The sequence below is a fragment of the Vulpes vulpes genome, chromosome 1, assembly GCF_048418805.1.
Source record: "Vulpes vulpes isolate BD-2025 chromosome 1, VulVul3, whole genome shotgun sequence".
NCBI classification, from domain to species: Eukaryota; Metazoa; Chordata; class Mammalia; order Carnivora; family Canidae; genus Vulpes; species Vulpes vulpes.
The window spans coordinates 39,126,450-39,150,882 of record NC_132780.1 but is presented as its reverse complement, the minus strand read 5'-3'; the positions used below and the strand labels follow the sequence as shown (position 1 = coordinate 39,150,882).

Below are 24,433 nucleotides of genomic sequence, written 5' to 3'. Positions count from 1 at the left end.
TCCCCTGAACCAAGCTGTCTCCAAGCTGCGTGGTTCATAGATATGCATGGATACTCAGAAAGCAGAATTTCTTCCAGCTGTTGTTTACAGTCAGGCTGGGCAAACCACTGCTAAGTATACAGAGTAGGCTTAAATGTCCTCATAAACTGGGTTCATCTCCACTCCTGAATCTCCTTGTATTCCAACTGGGACAGGCGTGAGCAGAGGGGCAGGTCCTGAGCACCACCGAGCCCGGACTGGGTCAAAGGCTGAGTTTATTCTGGGCCTGCTTCGGGGGCTTGTTCTCACCCAGGCATCACAAAAACCAAAGTAAGTTTACTCAGCGTAGACCTTACACTTTACCATTGATAATGTGCTGCTTTTACATAATCTTGAATTTACAAAACAATTTTAAATCCCATTAGAACTTTCCAACAACCCAGATAGATTGACAGGACAGATGTTATTATTCCTAATAAATGACCTTGTGTTACATAAAAGCAATCTAAGATCTGGAATTCAGGGCATGGAGTCACTGTTCTTTCTTTGGTTTTATAAAACTCTCTCCCTCTCAGGTAAAAGAGGCAGATGTTTGTGTGCTCCTAGATTGTCGGTGGGATGCTAAATGGGAACAGAATCTCTCAAAACAAAATTACCGAAAAGAAGCGGTCATGCCCTACAACCCCCCAGCAAGCAATTGTTACTCTGTATGTATATGATTGTCTCCATGGGGAAACAAGACTATTAAGACAGAGGTAGTCTCTTCTCTTCTTGCCTAACAGAAAATGTTATTTGCATTAATACTCCTGTGTATTTCAATAGAATATTTTAAATTTTAAAAAGTGAGATTTGTAAAAAAAATTAGAATGAGTAAAACCAAAAAACTAGACAGGTTAGAACCTCTGAGGCAGATACCAACAAGCCAGCTAATTAGCAGGATTCTGGACTCGACTGGAAACACCATTTCAGCCTTCCACAGGGAGATGCAGGACTGCATTTCCCAGCAAAGGGTAACCAAAATACTACAATTCTATTTTTGTAAGAAGATAGGAGGAAGGGCATTTTTCCCCCAGCGACAGTTTCTGGTTCTTTGGTACACCCACAAGTCATCAAGTGTAGGAAATTTAAGCTAGAGTCACTAATTTGCTATTTATTGTAACAACATTGCCTGGTGTTTATACAGCACATTCCATTCTGTGATCTCCAAGAATGTTACGATCGTTCCCACTAAAACAGATGGAGAAACTAAGGCACACAAGACCACCAACACAGTCACCCCAAGGAGGCAAGAGCAGAAGCCATATCACTCATCACCCGGCCCATAGTCTTTGGTTGGGACTGAATCAAGATCCGGATTCAAACAAGACACTATAACCAGAAGAGGGAGGTAGATTTCACTGAGCATGGGAGCTCAGATCTTGGAAAAGGTGGGGAGATGTAGGGAATCCCACTAAACCCACACTCTGTGTGACTTACAGCCCAAGGAAGAGCGCTAGGGTGAATGGACCACAGCCATCAGGTAGGATGCCCAGGGCTCGGGGAAGCCCTCCTAGGAATTTCCCAGCTCTGAATCTAAATTGTCACCCTTAATACTTTATCCCCTAAACTTTAATTTGTGCCAAACTGCAAACCCTCTGAGGAGAAATAATGCTTAAGCTACTAGTGTTCTTTCACAGCGTCTTGTGAATTAAGGTTTTGAGAGTCCATCTGAGAACAGTTGAGGAAGACGATGCAAAGATGCTAAGAGAAAAACATAAAGATACAGGAAGGCGTGAAGCTCAATGAGAGGCAGGCACCAAGGGAAAAAAATAAAGCCAACAACTGCATCTATGTTGTAATCCTTCCCAAGTTCCAAGTTATTTTGTTTTCCTCTCTACTTGATCTCCAGCCGGCAGTGCCTTCTAGCCAGAGTTCCAACACTTCTCTGCTATTTGTATCTTCAACTATGCACAGCTCTTTCTATGACTCACTTCGATTTCACAAAAGGTAAGCTCAAGTCACTCTGTTTTGTCCCACGAATCTAGAATTATTTCAAGGAAACACTTGAAGGATATTAACATATTTTCAAATATGTGATGATGGCAAAAGCCCATCCAGAACTTAGGCTGCAATGGAAGATGATCCAGAAGTGACCAAAGAGACATGTGGGCTTTGGAACATAACCAGTCTGGATGGCTTGCCTCAGCCAGTAGTTTCTCTATAGTTTCTTGAAGCCCACAGCTCCTCCCCGACTTCTCTGTAAAATGAAGGTAAAGGACACCCACCCTCCCACAGGCTACCAGGAGGATTGAAGCAGACAATATCATGAGGAACTTCATAAAGGGCTAAGACAGGGTAAAGAGGAAAAGATCCATGCTGAGAATCACAGAGTATAGAGTATGCCAGGGCCAGCATCCAACTGCACATGAACCAGGAAGAACAAACTCAGACACACTTGATCATAATTGTGATCAAACATTACTGTTTTGTAAATATAGTTATGCCTGCTTCTCCACGGTTTGGCCTTCCCCGGCTGAGGTCACCCCCATACAACTGGTCCAGGAGCAGGTGCTCCCCTTCTGAGAAATCGTCAGGTTAGTAGTAGCCTAATGCTAGGTCACAATGCCTATGTCATTCACCTCACTTTGACTCACCAAATAGCCTCTTATCAATTCAGGTCATCCCAAGGAGGGAGAGTATGGTACAAGAAGATCTTGTGAGAGAGAGACCACACTCAGATAATTTTCGTTACAATATGCTGTTGCAGTTGTTCTATTTTATTAGTTACTGTTCATCTCTTACTGTGCCTAATTTAGAAGTTAGGCTTTAGCATGGGTATGTATGTATAGAAAGAAACATAGTAAATGCAGGGTTTGCTACAATCTTCAGTTTCAGGCATCCACCTGAGGGGGTCTTGGAACATATTTTGGGTGGGTAGGGGGATATAACTGTATAAACTGTGTTCACAGCTAGTAGCCAAGGTATGAATAACTCAGGGGGGGAGGTAGAAGAAGCAGGGTGAAAAAGTACAGACTGAAAGCTGTGGTTAACTATTAGTAACTATTGCCTTGAACAGGTTACTTAACCTCTCCAGGCCTCTGTTTTCTCATCTGTAAAATGGACAGATTAATTAATAGCACCTAATTCTCAGGGCTATCAGAGCATCAAATTATGTGAGTGCCTACCTTCTCAACAAGAGAGACATTGTCTTAGATGGTAGAAAAAAAATCTTAGAAAATTAGAATGGTTTGTGTTCCTCTGAAGCTCGATGTTGCCTCACAAAAACGTATCCCTTAGTATTTCATTTTTCTCATGATGGAGAATTTAAATGTAATTCAAATTCAACTTAATCTAGTGTATTTTAAGATAAATTATACTTTTCTCCTTCACGGGACAATAATGAAGCAGAGGTTGAGAAACACTGAGTTTAGTATATATAAAGCACTTGCAACAGGGTCTGACATGTAATAAGTGTGCAGGAAGTATTTATTATGATGATCTTTATTCTGATTTTTAGTAGAAGCAGTGGTATCCCAGCTCCAATTAAACGCTACAGCTAAATTAACTGGAACCTTACAATTTCAAACTGAAGTTTAAGTGTTTTAAATGATTTAAAATTACTTAAATCATTAAAAATGGCCATAAAGTATGTGTGTTGGTGAAGCGGCTTTAAGGATGGGGAGACGGAAGCTTCTAGAAGGGAGCATTTTCAGCCATGCCTGAGGGTTCCAGCCTAAATCATGTCAATTTTTCTGAATAGCTACTACTTTTTACCCACGTACTTGTTATCTTTGTCAGAGAGAAGACAGACAAAGGCAGGAGAAAGCACCGTGCAGGAGAGCAGCCAATGCTTTGGTGAGTGGCCTACTCTGAGTCTGCTCCCTGCAAAGAAGCGCCCCTTTCTCAAAAGTTTGTCAAGAGCATCAAATGACAGCACTCAGGCACTGCACAACACAGAGTTCAGCATACAGTAGAGGCTTCATAAAGACTAGTTTTTCCTTCAAATTATGTATTTTGAATTACGATAAGCTGTACAACAGAGGTCAGCCTGAGGATGCAGTCAATAATCAGTGTAGAACTTAAAACATATTTGCAAGGAAGAGGTCTAGAGAGAGAAGGGAGGAAAGGAGAGGGGATGGAAGGAAAGAGGGAAAGAAGGAAGGAAGAGAGGGAGGAATTGTTCTGATAGAAATGTGCCAACAGACAGCATTTCAAAGCTGTGTAGGCAACCGCTACTGACTAAAGAACTGACATGTAATAAGTGTGCAGGAAGTATTTATTATGGTGATCTTTATTCTTATTTTCAGTAGAAGCAGTGGTAGTGGAGTGGGCTTTCTCATAATTTACCCTTCTCCCTGGAACGTACTGCACAGATCTGGTGTCCTGTCTAGAAAGCCCTAGAAGCCAAAGAACAGGGCAGCTTTTCAGGCCACACCCCCCGTGAGCTGGCTGGATGTGGCGCTTGCAACGCTTCCAGGGGCATGCATGTTATTCCCCTTTGGTTTTCCTGAGTGCTAAATCCACTTGATCCATGCAGCCAAACCCCCACTTAACTCTCGTTAATAGTGACGTGCTAGAGAGCCAAGCATTTTAAGTGTAACAAATTGCCATTGTACCAGCTGCAATTATGAGTAAATTTGATCTTGAAAGAAGCCAAGGCACTGTAACTCAATAACTTTGTAACAAAGCTATCGTTCTAATAAGGATAAAGTGCCACAGTGTTTTCCCGGGTGCTTCATCAGCTTCCTTTAAACTCCAGAAGTGGGGGAGGGAGACGTTCAAGGATGCCCTGCCCCTCCCTCCCAGGAGGCTCATTAACCAACTTTGTGGGCTTATAAATTCATAAGCCACATCGAGGTTTGCAAACACCAAGACAGAGGATTGACGTCTGCTGAGTGTTCGAGTGCCTGATGACCCTAATCTGAACAATAATGCACATATGAAGACAAATGCCTTCCTGATGATAATCTCAGAACCCGCACACCAACTCTCACGTGGGAGAAAAAAAATCAGCCTGTTTCTAGAAACAGTACACCAGGTAGGTTGCAAAATCACTTGGTTCTCTATGTTTCCACGTACCGTTTAGCCACACAATGTAGATGGCCTACAGTGTCATTATATTACTGTTTAAGGCTTATTATCAGCCTAATACCTTCCAGTGCGATGCTGAAAAGAAAGTTTCCTGCATCACCATCTCCTTCCGTCCCACAGGGCTTTACTGAAGCTCCTAAGTAAAATTCCATCTCTGCCTAAACTCTTATCATCATGATAAAACCACATTATTTCTTTTTTATTAAGGTCTGATTATTCTGACTTACAGTTTCCAAAGTGTGGGGATTTGATAGATGCTTAATACATTTCTGTTGAATAATTAAGTGAGTAAACGAATAAAGCAAATACTCTTATTGGTTATCTCCAACTCTATTATAAATGGGTGTACACACATACACGCACGCACATGTGCATAAGATAAAACTACCAAATTGTTTCTGCTTTCACAGAAAATTCAAGAAGCAAGAAGAGACAGGCAGGTTTCATCCCAGTAGGCACCTGGCAGCGGCTTCTCACATTTGGCACAGGATCTCTGGCCAAAACAAAAGCACAATCCTATGGTGAAATGCATCCCCTCATCATTCTCTCAGCTCACTAAACCCTGCATCAACCTGACTTACTGTTAAGCAATTTGACCTGGTATAACCACTGCCACATAGCAACCTGATGAAATATTTATTGGTGCTTGTTAATGCTTCTTGGAGCCCTCCCTTCTCCTATATCCTTCCTTCCTCAACCTCACTTTTCTTGCCTCCTCACAATCAAATCTTTACTTTCCGTGCTCAGAACTTAAGGATGGATTATACATACTTGCTCCTGACATGAAACTGGAAAATCAAAATATTTGTCCTGCCTGGCAAAGAAAAATACTCAAAACCCACTTGAAAAAAAAGATCACCCATGAGACAGACATTTTTAACTATGAAATTCAAAGAGTTAATGAAATGTTTTTCAAGGTTCCCAAAGTCAAAATGTGAAATGATATGCATATTGATAACTTAGATTTACAAACTGCAAATTGCATGGGAGTAAGATAACTAAATTTTCTTCCAAGTCATACAATCAGGGGTTCTAGCAACCCCTGATTGTGCATTTGTCTTATGTCTGGTAGTAGATTGAGAATTCACAAATAAATACCAAACCTGCATAGTGCAAAGCTACCTTATTCCAGACTTAAAAACATATTCTATTCAGCGGATAGTAGCCTTACTCCTTTTTTTAAAAAAAAGATTGTATTTATTTATTTATTCATGAAAGACACAGAGAGAGAGAGAGAGGCAGAGACATAGGCTGAAGAAGAAGCAGGCTCCCGGTGGGGAGCTCTCGGTCCTGAACCTTGGGATCACGACCTGAGCGGAAGGCAGATGCTCAACCATTGAACCACCCAGGCATCCCTATAGTAGCTTTGCTCCGAATCATTGAAACCTGATTAAACCCAAATGTCCTTCATCTGATGACTAGATAAACTGGGATATGGACACAGAGTGGAATACTACTCAGCAACAAAACGGAACAAACCACTGACACACACAACCTCCCAGATGCATTATGCTAAGTGAAAGTATCCAGACTCAAGAAGCTACGTATTATATTATTCTAATCATAGGACATTCTAGAAAAGGCCACACTATAGGGGCAGAAAACAGACCAGTGCTTGTCAGAGCTGCGGACGGGGGCAGGGGTTGACATATATAAAGGCACCCAACTGAGTGGGGAAAAAATAGAGAGGAAGACAAACCATAAGAGACTGCTAACTCTGGGAAACAAAGAGTTGACAGGCCCTAAGGATGGTACTTGATAGGATGAGCACTGAGTGTTATACTATATGATGGCAAACTGAATTTAAATTAAAAAAATAATAAAACAAAAACCAAACAAAAAACCAAAAAGGAACCCAAGAGAATTTTTGATGGTGATGAATTTTCAGGGTTCTAGAGCTTGACTATGGTGGTGGTGACACAACTGTATACATTTATCAAGACTCACAGAACTGTACACAATAAAAAATAAATTTTATTTTTTGTAAATTATAACTTAATTTAAAAAAATAAGCCTGTCAAAGCTAATTTGTGGTGGGGGAGAAAAACCAAACAGTGGCTGCCTCTAGGGGGAGACCACCTACTAGAAGGAAAGCACCTTGAGAGAAGCCTGTAAAGTGATGGGAACAATTAATATCTTGCAAGGGATTCAAATTATGTACATGTATGCACTGGTCACACCTCAAAGACTCTATATTTAATACCTGTGAGTTCCACTGCATATAAATTTTATATCAAAAGAAAAAAGCCTGAAAATAAATATATTAATGATACGCCACCTGAAGTACTTAAGGAGGAATAGGCGGACGTCTGCAATGTACTTCCAGATGCCTTGGAAAAATTAGATGGATTAATGGATGAATAAAGATGGACAGGTGCAGAGACATGTGATAAAGGAAGTAAGTAATAGTGGACTCTAGATGCTAAGTATAGTGTTCACTTTGAATTCTCGAATTTTGCTGTGCACTTGAAAATTGCTATAACGAAATAGGGAAAAAATCCATTCTAAAGAACTAAAATATACATACAATCTAACGAGGATTCTAAAGGATTTAATAACAATATATGCCATTAACTTTTGAAAAGATGCAAGCTATCATTTTTCTTATGACTACCCATTTCCCGCCCGATAACATATTATTCAGCTTCAAAGCTTGTAAATGATGCCACAAACACACAGCTGTGCCTGTCACTTCACAGGGTTTGTTCAACTCCAAACTTGAATTAGACACACGAGGCTAAGCATGGGCCCTACTTAGCCACTGATGATAGGAGAAAACCCACCCTTCCAGAATCCTAATTCCCTGCCACCGAATTCACTCACGACGCAGGAACGGGGGCAGAAGGAAGAACGGTCTATAATTTCATTCCCAGCGATGTAATCCCAGTGCTCCCCAAGGTCCGAGCTACGGAGTCATGAAACCGAAAAAGGCCAGCTTATTGGCTGGTGATTCATCTTGCTATCTCCGTTCAGAACGACTTGGGGCACCTTTGCCCTCTTGGAGTAATTCAGCATTCTCAGATTCCATGCCAGGCTGGACTTCTGACCCAGTTCCTGTCAGTTAATTCCATACACTGTTTAGGGCTTATGCCTATGAAGTTGGACCTTGCCCCTGTGCAGGGGCACTGCTACAACTACACTGCTTTGAAATTTCCCCAATCTACACATCTACAGATTGTGTTGCTTTGCTTACAATCACACAATCCAAAAGCTGAGAGCTGATCAGAAGGCTGATGCTTTGATTTAAAACGTCCCTGGGGTGGCAGCTCCCAGGTGAGCTGCAGCGACCCTCTACCCCAACACACACACACACACACACACACACACACACACACACACACATATTCTATTATAGAGGTTTATGGGTCAGTTATACACAGCCCAGTCTCTGAAAAAAAAAATTGGCTGTGTCTCTTGGAATCAAGAATAGTTTATGAAGTGTTTCACAAGGGGCTGAAAGAGTTTGCCTTTCTACTAAACAACAGAGATGCAATCATCGTGGGGTGGGGGTGGGGGGGGAGAACTGGAGGGCTGGATTACAGATACTACGATAAGCTGGGAAACCAATCGAAATGACCCAACATACTATCACCATGGGATACAGGTATCCCCAGCTTTTCACAAGTTTGCATTATACCACTTCGCTTTTGCAAAAGACCTACATTAGTACCTGTTTTTGCTAACTGGAAGAAATCCCAAAGCATATTTTCACTTTGACTAAAAAAGCAAAAAATAGAGCTCTACAGTGACTTTGCAGTGAGCCACTACAAAGGCGGTGCACAACCCAAGCCACAGGCATGGCACTGCCAAGCTTTTTTGGGGCGGGGAGGATGCCGGGGGGAACTATACTCAGCACCTAAGCCTCAAGCTGGCCCCTGCAGCTCTGAACTGTGTCTGTGAGCATCTGTGCTTTATCTCCATTTATTCTCTGCATCTATGAGCAAGACATTTCCTAAGATAGCAGAAAAGCCTGAGAGGGGTTACTTTCGAGGTCTGGAAATGCTCAACTATTTTTTTTTTTTCCATGTAAATGAAGGGTCACCAGTTCTTGGCTTTATGCCCTTTTGTTCTTTGGAACGTTCCACTTTCAGATAGCTGGAGGTTACCTGTACTGGAATTTTGGTCAGTCTTCGCTGACCTTAGCTACGCCTCCCTATGTGTACTCATGCCTTAGTATCGCTAGGCTTTTTTTTTTCCTAATTGTAATCTCAAGCTGATTCAGGTACAAATTAGGGCTGCCAGACTGACTAAATAATAACACGAGACACTCAGTGAGACTTGCATTTCAGAGGAACAACAAATAATTTATTTCAGTGTAAATATGGCCCATGCAATATTTGGGTCATGCTCATATTAAAATTTGTTCTTTTCTCTGGAAGCCCTAGGTATAAATATAAACTTGATATGAGTTAGTAAAAGCTTTTAACAGCTTCACACTGTTGCCAGCATATGGGTATAAAAACCAAGGCTGAAAACTTGGATTTTGGCTTCAGGCCTGGACTCCAGATTTACTAGATGGTAAGCTGCCTGAAGTCAAGGACTCCATCTACTTTTTTAGTTTTATCTCTGATGTCTGGCCCAGCACCTCATACACAATAAGCTCTCAAAATCATCCATGGGGAAAGCTAATGAGTGGGTGAAGTCTGGTATCTCTCTCATGCTACCTCATTCCTAGGCAGCTTCCGTTTTCCCTGTATTAAGGGAGGACCAGATTTTTTCCAGATCCTTCAAGAAATCTCCAACTTTGTCATTTTCTATCTGTGCATCAATGGGTTGAAAAGGGGTTTCCCGTGGGTTCAAAGAGTAAATCTGAAAAGCATGTCTACATCTTAAGACACATTACTGAAACAAAGCAAAGGCTGCCCTTGAGTTGGGGCCGAGCAAATTTGTCCTAAGGATACAGTCCTGTTGCTCAACTGCTCGCTCTGCTGGTCTTTTACATTTGTTGTTTTTATTTTTTTTTTCCCCGGAATAGCAGCTTGGACCTTACAACTCATATATGGAAATGCTTGCTTAGCTTTGCCAATGGATTAAAAAAGAATCTACATGTCCACCAACAATTTTCATTAATCGTGTCCACCCTTGATTCAATCTGATTTTATTTTTGGCTTCTTCTATTTCCCACCTCCTACCCACATCCCCATCACTACCCTCTGAAAACATTGCTCATTTCTCATCTGCGTGGCTAGGCTTTTAAAAATCTGTTCTATTGTGTTGTCATTTCAGAAGATATTCCATTTTCCTTCAGAAGAACTTGTATTAAGCACAATGTTTTGCTATTCGATAATGGCCTTCTTCTGAAATTCATGAACAACAGTAATAAGAACTACCATTTTCATTCTCATACTCTTGTATCAGTGACGGATGTGTACTATGACAACAAAGAAGTGATGTTATTTGTTCCTCATTTATCATGTGCCTTGCTGAATAGCTAATATCTACACCTACCTCAAGACTAACCAGGTTAATCTCAAGTCTAATTGTACAATCAGCTCTCTCAGGTAAAATAGTGTCTTGGAGGAGAGCTAAATGTGTTAAAAAATACTCCAAGTATTAGGGAGAAAAGGAGAAAGTCTGGAAATGTACTAGAAAGAGAATATGAAAAGGGCACATGTGGTGGGCAATGTGGACTAGCAGTAAAATCACAAGTGACATTGGTTCAAGATGGTAATTAATGGATCGGAATGAACATTAGAAAGTAGTTCATCTGCTCCATGATTTTATAAGTGAAATAAGCTCAATGAGGAGTGACGCACTAATAGCAACTCTGAGCTAGTTGTAGAGCTGAGACCAGAATCCAAATATCATATGCCCGGTCATTGTGTCTGGTAACAGAATGTTTCTCCAACTGGTTGCTCCCATGTCTGTGGCAAAACGAGACAGTACTGTGTATGCTACCATAAGAGGATTTAAATTCTAGCAAAATTAAGAGAAAATTACAGATGATAGTTTTATTGTTGTCTCCATCATTGATTTTCCATAAAAATTAATTTTAAAATATCATCCATTCATTCTTTCTACTGACAGTCTTCCATGTGCCAGATACTATGCCAAGTCAAGAAAATACCAGGATTAACAAGATGTTTGGGGCTCCTGCCTCTACTGAGTTTATATCCTGGAAGGGGAAAACCAACAACAACCAAATAAAGAAGCATATGGTTTTGGATTCAGGTAGGTAACAAAGAGGAAAGTCACATGTCAAGGCTAGACGGTAGCTGGGTAGATGAGATTGAGGGTTCACTTTAGGAAGGAGGATTGGGGAAAGTTCTTCAAAGGAGGGGTGACCTTTGCTTTGATATGTGAAAGATGAGAAGATATCCATCATGCAAAGCCCAAAGGAAATGCATTCCAGGCAAAGGGAAAAAGAGAAAGAGTTGTGTTTTGAGAGGTCCGGAGGCCAAGGTAGCTACATGTAATAAGCAAAAAGAGGGCATTTCAAAAACTAGCTCAAGGAGGTAGTAAGGGGTCAGATCATGATGGCCTTTGAAGACCATTACAAAAAAATTGGATTTTATTCCAAAGTCAATAGAAAGTCATTGAAACATTTGATCTTTGTATATCTTAAAAAGCATATGCTCAGTGGAATACAACCGTGGAGAAGAACAAGGGTGGAAATAGAGGCATTTGCTGTGGTCCAGGTCAAAGATGATGGGTGGGATTAACAAGAACAGTGGTGGTGCAGGAGATTTGCAGACTGCTCTATTTTGGCTTGAGCAACTAGATAAATCATGGCACATGATTTGCTAGGAAGGAAAGGGTTGAGAACAAAGGTGATGCATAGGAATTAAAAGTATCATATATGTCATGGAACACCTGGGTGGCCCAGTGGCTGAGCATCTGCCTTTGGCTCAGGTTGTGATCCCGGGGTCCTGGTATTGAGTACCGCATCGGGCTCCCTACAGGGAGCCTACTTCTCCTCTGCCTATGTCTCTGTTTCTGTCTCTCTCTCTCTCTGTGTCTCTCATGAATAAATAATTTAAAAATCTCAATCAATCAATAAATGTATTATGTGTCATACTTTGTTTTAGATGCTTACTAGACATCTAATTTGAGATGTCAGGTAGATGACAGGAAGAGGTATAAATCTGAAGCAAAGACACCAGCATAAAGGTGAGCCCTGGGTTTCCAAAACTGAATATGTGAGGTAGAGGGGGTGCCATCAATGACAAGAGTAGAACATGTAGGAGAGGCAAGAAAAAACAGAAAGAATGTAGTCTCAAGAAACTGAGTCACTTTTCAGGAAGGAGCAAATGATTGATCACTATGTCAAAGGCAAGGTAGCATCAGACGAGGACGAAGATATACCCACAGGCCTTGAGATATCAAAGCGTTGCTGATGTCAACAAAAGCAGCTGCATTATAATAGTTAAAAAAATATATCACACGGTGTGGAAGCTACCTATCAAGAGTCATTTTCAGGTGTTTGTCTATCCTTCCAAAACTACCCTGCATGGAATTACATACACTAGGACACAAGTCCTTTTTTTGTCATTTGAACCTAAAACATAAACGAGAACATGTCGTATATGCTCTTTCTATATCGCTTATTTTGAAGAACTTTCCTTATCAGTCTGTATAGACGTAGAACATCATTTTATTGGCAACTTACTACTTTGTTTAATCTGTGCTTTTGATCTTTTCTTGCACGTACAGTTCATTATATTGTGTAGGATAGTACACTTCTCAAGTGTACCATTGGTGTACATGTGCTAACAAGGATCAATCTTCCACTGTGGGGGAGAGTCAGACAAAGGAGTTAAGGGATCACCATACAGAGATCAGAGCTGGAACCAAAACTCAGAGATTCTTTCTGTGACTCCATAATTCCTCCTCTTATGTTGTAAGAATTGATTGACATTTCGTGGAACTGAGCACAAATCAACAAAATGTACAAGCCACTTATTAACAAATCAGGCCTTTTCAATGGTGATATTCTAATTGGATTTCTTATTTTACTCTTGCATTCATTAAAATAAATAACACGGATTGCTGTGGTATCTCTTCAAAGCCAGACAATGAAAATGGCTTTGACTTTTGTTGCTGGTTACTGGGTTTTGTTCATTGTTTGCTTATTTATTTCTCCTTCACCTGCCCTGTGGCTATAAAATTCTCTTCTAAGACCTATTATAGACTAAACATTTGTGCTCCCCCCCAAATTCAGATGTTAAACCTCTAATATCCAATGGGATGGTAGTAGGAGGTGGGGCCTTTGTGAGGTGAACAGGTCATGAGGGAGGAGCACACATGAATGGAGTTAGTGCCCTTATAATGGAGGCCCCAGAGATCGCCCTTGCCCCTTCTGCCACGTGAGGACACAACAGGAGGACAGCTGTCTAGGAGCTAGGAAGTGAGCTCTCACCAGACACCAAGTCGACCAGCACCTTGATCTTGGACTTCCCAGCCCCCAGGACAACAGGAAATAAATTTCTGTCGTTTATAAGCCACCCAGACCATGGTATTCTATTAACAAACGATTCGAACTAAGAAGACCTATCTAGAATATTACCACCCTACATTTTCTAGATACAGCATCTGCTTTTTTGGAATCTGACAGCCTAGAAATCCTACATAAACTAAGAAAATAAATACAGATTTTACATTTTTTACCCTTCCTTCAAGTGGCTGAAGTGACTTATGCAAAATCCGTAGCTACCCTACTCTGCCCCCATCAATTCTCTTTTCTTATTTTCACATGGCCATCACTTCATTTGCCATTTGTTCTTTTCTCTGACTTACCCAGTTTCCTCTGACCTTTATTTCCTTTTAAGACTGTTTCTCCCAGTACAGTAACAGGTATCAGCAGGAAAGTGGGCAAAGCATAAGTGAAACTAGAACGAGCCCTCTATCCTCTCCTCAGCAGCTTGAGACTTTGCTACAGAACTCAAGTGACCTGTACCTATTGTTTATGCCCAAAAGATGCTCGTATTTCAATCTGGAGACAAAGGCACAGAGAAAAATCACGTTTGAGCCACTCGGGGGAGCATGACCAACCAGAACAAACACTGGTGTTCCGGTGAGGATAAGACCCAAGGAAAGTTATGGAAGTGCTGGAATCTTTCACACCTCCTTCCCTTTCTCCAGACACAGCTCAAGGGGTCACAAACTGGGATGCCTCTTGGCCACATTTTCTTTGGCCCACACCAATGTTTTAAAACTTTCCAATTATTTGCCAACATTTAAAATCAGGAAATGTCATGCAGACATTCAGACTTGCTGGTTCTTTGGAATTAGCAGAACCGAGCCGGCTTGCCCACATGACAAGTGGCTGCAGCAGAGTGGCAGCTGCTCCCCTACACACAGCAAGGGTTCTCCACTTTGCTGTTTGCCCAATTATTTTATATCTGGCCCATCTCACTCATTCTTGTTATCTGCACTCCCATTGTAGGCATGCGAGTTTATAACCTTTGAAAATGAAATACTGCCAAGTGCTCTCTAATAAAGATTTGGCAACCTTTCCAAAGTAGCTGAGAATTTTATTTTTTTAAATTCACTCCTGCCTATAAGGGATTTGAGTCATGACTGAAACCTTCCCATCAGACAACCCTGCAGCGTACAATCTGACTCTCTGGTTTCTGACCATCCAGACATCTGAAAGACCTGGACGTGAGACAGGAAAGAAGGGGCGGTGGGGAAGACAGTGGGGTCTGCATTCACATACCTCCATCTGCCTTTCTCATACATCCAGCCGTCCTGCCATCATAAATGTATCAAAGGTTGCAAACTTGTGGCTGAAATGCTTCTGCCTAGGATATATACATTCTAGGGGTGCCTGGGTGGCTCAGTCAGTTAAGCATCTGCCTTCAGCTAGGGTCATGATCCCAGGGTCCTGGGATCGAGCCCCGCAGCTGCTTCTCCCTCTCCATCTGCCCCTCAACCCGCTGGTGCTCTCTCTGTCTCTCTCAAATAAATAAAACCTTAAAAAAAAAGCATATATGCATTCTAGTAGGGTTTTTAAGACACAGAGATGCTACCAAAACCAGACAGGATTTTGTTATAATGGTTGCATTTCACAGCTGAAAAGGTGGCGAAGAAGGTAGTCTGGAACATGACAGCCTCTGCTATGCCCCTGTACAGCCAAGTCCATGTCCTCCCTGTACATTGTCAGAGGCAAGCCTATGCTGCTTTCAGAAGAATTCATTCTCAGGATACTTGGTAACTGTCATTCACTGGTGAGATGCTGAGAGGCATGTGCGTACTGATCATGGTTATGACATAGCTAAGGACACAAGGACTCGGGTAACTGCCTGAGAGGACACCACTACTGTCATCCCACCTCAACATGTTCAGGATCATCCCACACGGCTGGATGAGCACCCACCCGGGGACATTATATTACAAAACTGCGCTTCCCCCAAGAAAATTCAAACCATTAAGTTATTACCACATTTAAAAGCAAAGAGCAGAAAATTAACTGCCAAAGAAAACAGTTCACAGTAGCAGCAGCTGGAATGAGGGCAGGTGGGGCAAGTGGAAATGGAGCATGGCCTGAACAGGAAGCACCTGAACTCAGGTGAAACCAATACCACAGCCGCATCAAGCCGAATGGAATCTTCTCGGCAAAAAGGCGGGGCTGCAACTCATGCCTGGGAGCCAGGTGAGAGGGAGTTCAGACACTTCTGAGCATATATTTCCCACTAAATCAGGCTTCTTCCCTTCCAAGGGTCTGCTGGTAGGTCAGGTGCATGTGGACAACTAACTGTTTGGTCTCAGAGCTAAGAGAGAGAAGGAATGAAGGTGCTGGTGTCCCCATGGACCAACTCAAGATTAATCAGAAGTGAAGAAAAAAATATTCCAAAATTACAAAATGAACCCATGGGTGGAGGGTAAGTTTGACCAAAAACAACAGGATTTGCACAGTTCTTCGAGAACATGGCTGCTAGGCAGAGGGAGATACCTCCGTACACCTACTCCATTCCATGATCGCAGGTCATTCACTTTTAAGGCAGAAAGAGTAAATGCCAGTCATCTGAAAAATCAAATTCTGGCCACAAGAGATACCACCCTGTGTTGGTAAGGACACTGAGCTTTCCTGTTGTCTTTCCCAGGGCTTATCTCCCATTCATCTTGCTAACTACACCCAAGCACTTCCATTTTTCTCTTCCTTCCTTTCCTTGTACCCCTTTATTTGTCACTGTTCAATGCTTGAATGCTCTGTTTGAAAAGTCTCTTAAGAGGAAATGGCTTATGGATAAACGTAACAAATGGGCAGTATCTCTGGGAGCAATATAAGCTTGCACTTCATTCTGGGCCACATTTATAGAGGAACAATTGCTGCTCCTAGAGAATAAGCAAGGGGCTTTAAGTATTTAAAGAGCCGTTATGTATAAATCTGGAAGGGAAAAAATAGATTCAATGGGTAGACATAACAGGCAGCAGATTAGAACTCCACAAGCTGAATCTCTTCATTATAGAAATGTTTGCTTTATCCAGTATTGAACTCTGTCACTGGGCATGCTTATAGATCTAAAAACAAACAAAAAACAAAACAAAAAAACCCACCACCCTCTTAGGGTATGCTGGAAAGCATGCCAGCACTGGATAGGAAAAAGATAAGTCTCCATCTAAGGATTCTATGATTCTGCAGTATATAATATCATACGAATAGTTTTTCCATAATGAGATGAGATATATAGTGTCACACATCCATGTGATGGGGCAGCTTGATACACATGAGCTTTAGGAGAAAACCAGACAGGAGAGGCGTCTATTCCTTATTCCATGGCAGAGGGTGATTCTATCCTAGATTTGGAAAAAAACCGACCTATAAATAGACTTGAACTCAGAAGAAGTACTGGAAAAAATAAAAACAATGGAATATTACTCAGCCATTAGAAATGACAAATACCCACGATTTGCTTCAACGTGAATGGAACTAGAGGGTATTATGCTGAGTGAAGTAAGTCAATCAGAAAAGGACAAATATTACATGGTTTCATTCATTTGGGGAATATACAAAAATAGTGAAAGGGATTATAGGGGAAAGGAGAGAAAATGAGAGGGAAAAATCAGAGAGGGTGACAAAACATGAGAGATTCCTAACTCTGGGAGTCGAAAAAGGAGTGGTGGAAAGGGAGGTGGGTGGGGGGATGGGATGACTGGGTGACGGGCACTGAGTGGGGCACTTGATGGGATGAGCACTGGGTGTTATACTCTATGTTGGCAAATCGAACTCCAATAAAAAAATATATACAAAAATAAATAAATGGAAAGGCTAGAACATTCGAGATAAAATCTAATGGGCAAAAAGAGCTGTATTTGTATGTTACACATGGACAGGACATGAGAACCTAACTTAATGGCAAGGGTTTTGTTTGGTTGGTTGGTTGGTTTTGTTTTAATTTTTAAATATCTACTCTAATAGGAAATTTAGGATTCTGGTTTTTCTCTTCTGGGTAAGGAGGAGGAGAATGAAAAATCTTACCTGGTCAGAAAAATCTGACCCATGCCTTTGTCTGTGTGGGCAACACAAAAGCTATAAGGAATTTCCATTCTGGGGCGCCTGGGTGCCCCAGTCAGTCAAGCATCCAAATCTTGATTTCAGCTCAGGTTGTTGTGATATCAAGCTGTTGAGATCAAGGTCCCCATCCAGCTCCACACCAGGTGGGGAGTCGGCCTGAGATTCTCTCTCCCCCCTCTGTCCCCACCCCTGCTCACACACACACACACACACACTCTCTCTCTCTCTCTCTCTCTCTCTCCCTCTCCCACCCTCACTCAAATAAATAAATAGATCTTTGAAAAAAAAAAAAAGAACTTCCATTCCAAAGCTTTCTACAAATGACAGCCTCCTTGACCAAATGCTGCAGGGCTGGCAAAGATTTCTAAACAGATTAATGAGAGGCTTCTGAGAATGTTAACTCAAAACTGTTGTTTTTAAAATTTAGCTTAGATCTCTTTCAGAAAAGCTAGTCAGTCAAAAAGAAAGGTATGGATAAGGATATTGTAAGACTCACTGGTCCAACCGCTGTAATACGGTACCAACATTTTCTGCAAAACTGTTATTACGGTACTAGTGACACTGTCTTAGAAGTCTGTGAATCTCTGTCATTTAAAAAGCTAATCATAACATAATGTTAACATATGGAGACCAGGCTATTCTGGTTCTCTGAGCTCATGTGCCCCAACTGACCACAGCATTTTCTTAGCACCAGGAAGCTTGTTCTTACAACTCTCCTGGTCATTTTTGCATTTCCTTCTTTAGAACCTTCTAAATAAAAACAAAAGCAGAGGAAAAAAAAACATGCAATTTACTATAGCAAGTAAAAGCCAGGGTCTGCGTTGTGTGTGTATTCCCTGCAATTGATCAGTATGCCCTTTATTAAGAAAATGGCAATCAAAAATAACTTTGATCCATCACCAATGTTTGCCATGAAGCTATTTCCTATGGTCCCATCACCCAAATCACACATGTGCTCCACTGTGGCACACAAGCCATCCACCACATACACATCCAACAGTAAGAGGAAAAGAAGATCTTCCTAAGAAAGCAAATGTCATGTGGACACTAGCTCTACACTCCCAATGAGGTCTGCTGGGAGTGAAACAGAGTCAGCCCATACACATTTACGTGGTCTCTAAGCATCTCCCCATAAACACTTATTCAGTAGGAAGGGGAAACTAGTCATTTTAACAGAGAAAATTGGCAGATACCACATGTGTCACCACCAAGGTCCCAAAGTTAAAATCATGAGTACTGAAACAAGTCAATATCATGCACATCCTGATCTGATGCACTTCTTTGATATTCTTGCTAAACCTGAACTAAGCATGATTTTGGATAATCTACAAAATAACTAGCCTATAATCTTCAAAAAGAGTGCTAGTTGTTGGAGTGCCTGGGTGGCTCAGTAGGTTAAGCATGCAACTTTTGATTTTGGCTCAGGTCCTGATTCCAGGGTCCTCGGATGGAGCTGTGTCCTGGGCTCCATGCTCAATGGGGAGTCTGCTTGAGGACTGTCTCCCTCTTCCTCCACCCCTACTCCTGCTTTTATGTGTGTGCGCACAAGTGTGCCTGTGTACGTGCTCTCTCTCTCTCTCTCTCAAATCTTTAAAAAGAAAAAAGTGCTACTTGTTTAAAGAGAAAAAAAAATAAAAGGGAAAGAAGTATGACACAGTCTTCAAAGGGGACATGGGACAAATGACAACTAAATGTGTTCCTGGCCCAAAAAAGAGACAACTGGCAAAACTTGAATGAAATCTGTAGACTGGATAATAATATTAAATCAATGTTAATATCCAGATTTCTACCAGAATGTTAATGGTTTGTACTTCTGGTTATAATAACAGAATGTCTTTCATTTTAGTAAATACCCAGTGAAATATATACTCAAAGGGACATCATGTGTATAATTTGTTCTCAAATTTTCAGAAAAAAACTTATATACAAAGATTTGTACATACACATGTTATAGAGAGAATATGATCAAGTGAGTCTGGTAAAATGTAAAACATAAATATTTGGGTAATGCAAAGCTTATATAGGGATTCCTCACAACATTTCTGTGACTTCTTCAAGTGAAAAGTTTTTCAAAATTAAAAAATAATAATAGTGACCCACCTAGGCCTGAGCTTTTCGAGGAGGGAGCTGGAGAAGGAGGAATGTAGTGTACCTCCATCCCATTTGCTTCCCCATCCCCAATACTGGATTGTGCTGGGTTTCCCTGAAAGCCACCGTGGAAGCCTGCCATGAGCTCCCTTAGGGCACCACTGCAGCTCCAGATCCTCAGAGCCTACCACAGGGCCTGTCATATCCTATAGGCTCAAGGAATGGCCAATTAATGAATGAATGAGCTATAAGAAGTATCTGAAAGAAACTGTGGACAGTCCCCATCATGGTGCTCCATCTGCAAAGTCGGTCAGATCATGGCCCTCCTGTATAAATAGCTGGGTGGGAATGAGGGGCAAGAGGCATCTGAATAAAGAATAAAATATTGTTCTTCCCAAGGGGTATTTTTTTTTTATTGAGGAGGAAGGTAACTGAGTATGTTCCCTAGAGCTATCCTAAAATGGCCCTACTCTCCTGGACTGGGTGAAAAAGACCATACATTCCAGGTATGCTGTTTGCCGGCATCCAAGGTCTCTGTTGGATCCTGGATAAGCTATCTGATGCACTGAGATAAAAAAAAATGACCAGGGGCGCCTGGGTGGCTCAGTTGGTTAAGCATCAGACTCTTGATTTCAGCTCAGAGCACGATCTCATGGGTTGGGGGATCAAGCCCCAGGAAGGGCTCCACACTCAGTGGAGTCTGCTTAAAGATTCTCTGTATCTGTCCCTCCCTCTTCTCTCTCTCTCTCTCTCTCAAATAGATAAATATTTCTAAAAAACAAAGACAAAATGAAGACCAAGATTCCCCAAGATGGCATTGAAGACTGAAACAGCTCCATATTCAATAAACCCTTCATTATGAACACAATGCCTCATTACATTCTGTTCTTACCTCCCAAACCAGCTAGTACTTGGTTTCTCAAATTCACACTGACTACACACATGAGCTATGAAATTGGAATCATTTTAATTACCAAAGTTCAAGAAAGCTTCAAAAAAAAGTTGTTTAGCAGATGAAAAACGTGACTTCGCTTCAAAAATTTAGCTAATTCAAGAACATCCCAACAGATTGCTTTTCCAGAGACATTCAATTCTGAATAGAGATGAAGGGAGAAAAAAAAATACAATCCTCAGGCCACTGGAGTGTAAGTCTTAGGGGATGTTCTTATAACCCAAAATTGGGTCATAGAAAATTGGGACCTACAAGAAATGTGCTTTCTCAAACCACCAAGATACCATTTCACAATCATGAACACTGTGATAATATTCCAGAAACAAATTAAACAAGGCAAACCGTGGCACATAACAGAGGGCAGGACTCCAAACTGCAAACCTGATTTGCATATTAATTCAAATAAGGACTTTTGGCTTTAATAAGGAATATAATTTTCGTGGAATCTCTAGGTGAGATTCCTAGGCTTGCTTGTAGGGACTTGTTCACCAATTTATTTGAAAATGAATTCATGTGGCAAATCCAAAACACAATGGGTGGGAGGACCCTTCCTAATCAATAAATAATCAACAGAGAGCCCACAGAGGAACTGGGGCAGGCTGGTACAGCTGCCTTCTCTCCCACTTTACTAGCCATATCCAGGGGGACCAAGCAGATCCCCCTCAGAGTCAATGCCTTTCCTCTAACTTAGTAAGTGCAGGTGTGTAACTCATCCTGAGTTTTAATTGCTAGTTACTGGTTTGTTGGTCCCTAATGCCCTTCAGCTTCCTATCTCCCAGCTTAAAGCTGTCCCACATCTCTAGGATGGAGTGGGAGATCATGCATGTATCCTATCTCCTTCTTGGCAATCCCAGGGGTATATTGGCCATATAACCCCAAGGGACATGGAATAAAGACAACGTACAAGAAGTTACCTGATGAGCCCTAACTCAAGAACAGGAGCCAGTTTCTATCCCTTCTGTGCTCAGTGCCCTTCTCATCCCAGACACGATCTAGTCCTTGGGCTGCCAATGACAAGGCTCTATCAGTCCCACCTGACATTGCGAGGACTCGGGGTGACCAGACAGACCCCTGACCTAAAGACTCTGTTAGAGACCCCTCTATGGAGTTCAGCTAGAACCTCAGATCTGTAGGCAAATCTAGGATGGTGTGGTATTTGTGTTATTTCAGTACTTCTGAAATCAATCACTATCTCTCCTCCCACACACTCCTCCCTTCACCATGAGAACCCCTATTTATGATACCCCAGGGCCGTTCTCCAGGTGGGACATGATCCTGGCATCTCAGTGAAAATCAAGCCATTGTCTATTTTTGTCTGAAGCGGAAGCCAAGCTGCTAGACCCCAGGGTGATGTGACGGCTCCTGAAATTTGAGTCTTCACGCTGGTCATCGGTTCCCAGTGTGATATTACCAATGAAAAATGCAGAAGCTTATGCCTCTTGGTCCCCACCCAACTGGTTCTTCTTACCTTTGGTTCCATTGAAATGAAACTGTGGGTTCCTCTGCTTGAGAGAACTGACCTTTTAATCGTCCTGCTATGGTAGAAGTGGTAGTAGTCCTTGAGGGCCCCGATCTGTGGAGACAGGAGGGGAAGCGCAAAACGTGAGTGAATGGGAGTTAAAGGGAGTCTTCTGTTTTCCCTGTTTTTCATTAAAATGAGGATGCACAACAAAACAAGGTCCATAAATTATGCAGCTGCCTCGATGCTCAAATGTTACTTGAACCTCGGTGATCACTTTTCAAAAGCAAGACACGTGATATGAAATGGAGTGTCCTTGAGGCAGTGACTGCAGAACTAAAGATTATAATGGGACAGCTTAGCCTCTCCGTATCTCCCTTTTAATGTTTAATTTATATGCAGCATTTTAAGTAATTCTATATCCATTTATATCCAAATGTGGGAAAGAGAAAAAAAAAACCAAATAGCTATCTGGTTATAAAAACACACTGCATTCTGTTTGCTTGGAGAAATGTACAATGAAGGACCTTGTTAGATTATTTATATCATCAATTTGAAACAAGTCCTGAGCAGTTGGTCATTCACAAAGAAAACACTACTTAGTTTGTTTTCCTGACTTAAGCAGACAGTATAAATACATGGCAGTTATTCATTTATTGCAAAACTAAAAGTGGGAGGGCAGTGTCTACAAGACAAAGATCACATATCATACCTATTAATGAAGCATCCCCTATACAAATAGTTTGATCCACTTTATCTCAACCACTTCTTTGACAAATTCATATTCTCATCTGTGCTACCCTCCCTTTAGTTGAAAACAGGTCTGTTCAGGATAGCTTTGAAAATAAGTCACTGTCCACTATCGGGAAAACAAACAAAATCCTAGATAATCATACTCTCTCAGCAGATTATAAGATGTGGGTCACATACATGGATATTGAACAGTACACCAAATGACGACAGAAGAGCTCGGTCCTCATTCTGGCTGACACTGTTCAGAAGTGGCTTCTTGGCTAAATCCCATATACTTACTATGTCCCTTTTTCTATTCCTATAAAACTGGGCATTGGGCTAATTAATTTTAAGATGACCGTAGCCCTCAAATTCTAACAAATTCCATTCTTTGACACTGATACTTTTGTTTTGTTTTCTTTGTGTAAATATATCAAATGGGCTATTTCCCCAATACCATGGCTCTGACCTCAAAGAATGACCATCAACAGGATGTTTTCCAATTGGGACAATTCAAAAGTTGGCTTTCTTAATTAAAAAAAAGAAAAAGAAAAAGAAAAAATAAATTAAAAAAAAAAAAGAAAAAGTCATTGGCCCAGCTTCATTCTTCCAGGTAAAAGGTTTATTGTTTTAGTTCTCTTCTTTCCATCAGTTCTCAATCATCATCCCATCCCCTCCAGTAAGGATGATCAATCCATCTCAATGCCATTTTAGAGTCACCCCCTCTCTGAGACTTTATGCTCTAAATGAACATCTCTAATCATTATTAGATCTGACAAGCTGAAGTCACACGTTTTTAACTCAAGTGGAAACTGCTCAGATGTACACAGAAAAGATCCGGGACTTTGAAGCAGCAGCAAACAATGAGGAGGAGGACACAGATGCTAGTCTCAGTCTCCAAGAGGGTTTCAAGGAGGGATTTATGGGCCAAATTTAAGATTCCAGAGGACTAAGGGTAGAATTCACAATGGGCTGTGTAATCCTTTATAAGAAAATCTTAAAATCCCAAGGAGCTTAGAGCTTTCATCTCATGTAGCTTTTGTCAAGTGTGCTCCTTGGGTAAACACAGTAGTTCTTTTGGAGAGAGGCATAAAATCTTTGAGGAAGAACTTTATACAGAACCTATCACCTGCATGAAAAATGTCCGTGAGTTTCAGACCATGTCCACCCAACTGTAATGGAGCCTCTTTGATTATAGGAAATAACTGAATTCAACTAAACTATTAAACCCAAATATGGATGAAACAGACCCTGAAGGTATTTTTCTGATCCTTTGTGGCTTCTTTGGTAAAGACTGGAATCCTGGACTTACGTACTGGGTACAAAGCTGGAAAACAGAGCCCTTGTCTTGACTTAACTGCTTTAGGATGTTAGATACAACATTTAACCATTTTGGGTCTTGGTTCCTCAACTGTAAGATCAGGACACAGGAGAGACTGCGCATCAGAGTCAAATGGCAGATAAAAATGTTTATGGGTAAAGGTGGTTATAAGGACTGGAGGTTGTAGGAACAGGTGCACTGCCTGGTCAAGTCAGATTACTGGTTTCCCTTCTAAATTTATATTTAAGTCCTATTTTCTCTCACCTCCTATCTTGCAATTGATCCCTTACCTCTCTATCCCTTGGTCAGAATTCCTCTTGGTGTACCCTAGTATTTACCTCTTAACTTCCCCATCTTATTGGGCAAAAGTCAAAA

At 41.3% G+C, this 24,433-nt stretch overlaps 1 protein-coding gene across 3 annotated transcripts in view; it reads right to left on the bottom strand.

Moving 5' to 3' along the window:
- Positions 1-24,433, bottom strand: part of PCSK5 (proprotein convertase subtilisin/kexin type 5) — a 449,210-nt gene that overhangs the window by 378,066 nt on the left and 46,711 nt on the right. For all 3 annotated transcript variants that reach the window (XM_026001533.2, XM_072762655.1, XM_026001535.2), the window contains exon 2: positions 22,015-22,119. In XM_026001533.2, coding sequence (XP_025857318.2) covers positions 22,015-22,119 — 105 coding nt within the window. The remainder of the gene's footprint in view (positions 1-22,014; positions 22,120-24,433) is intronic.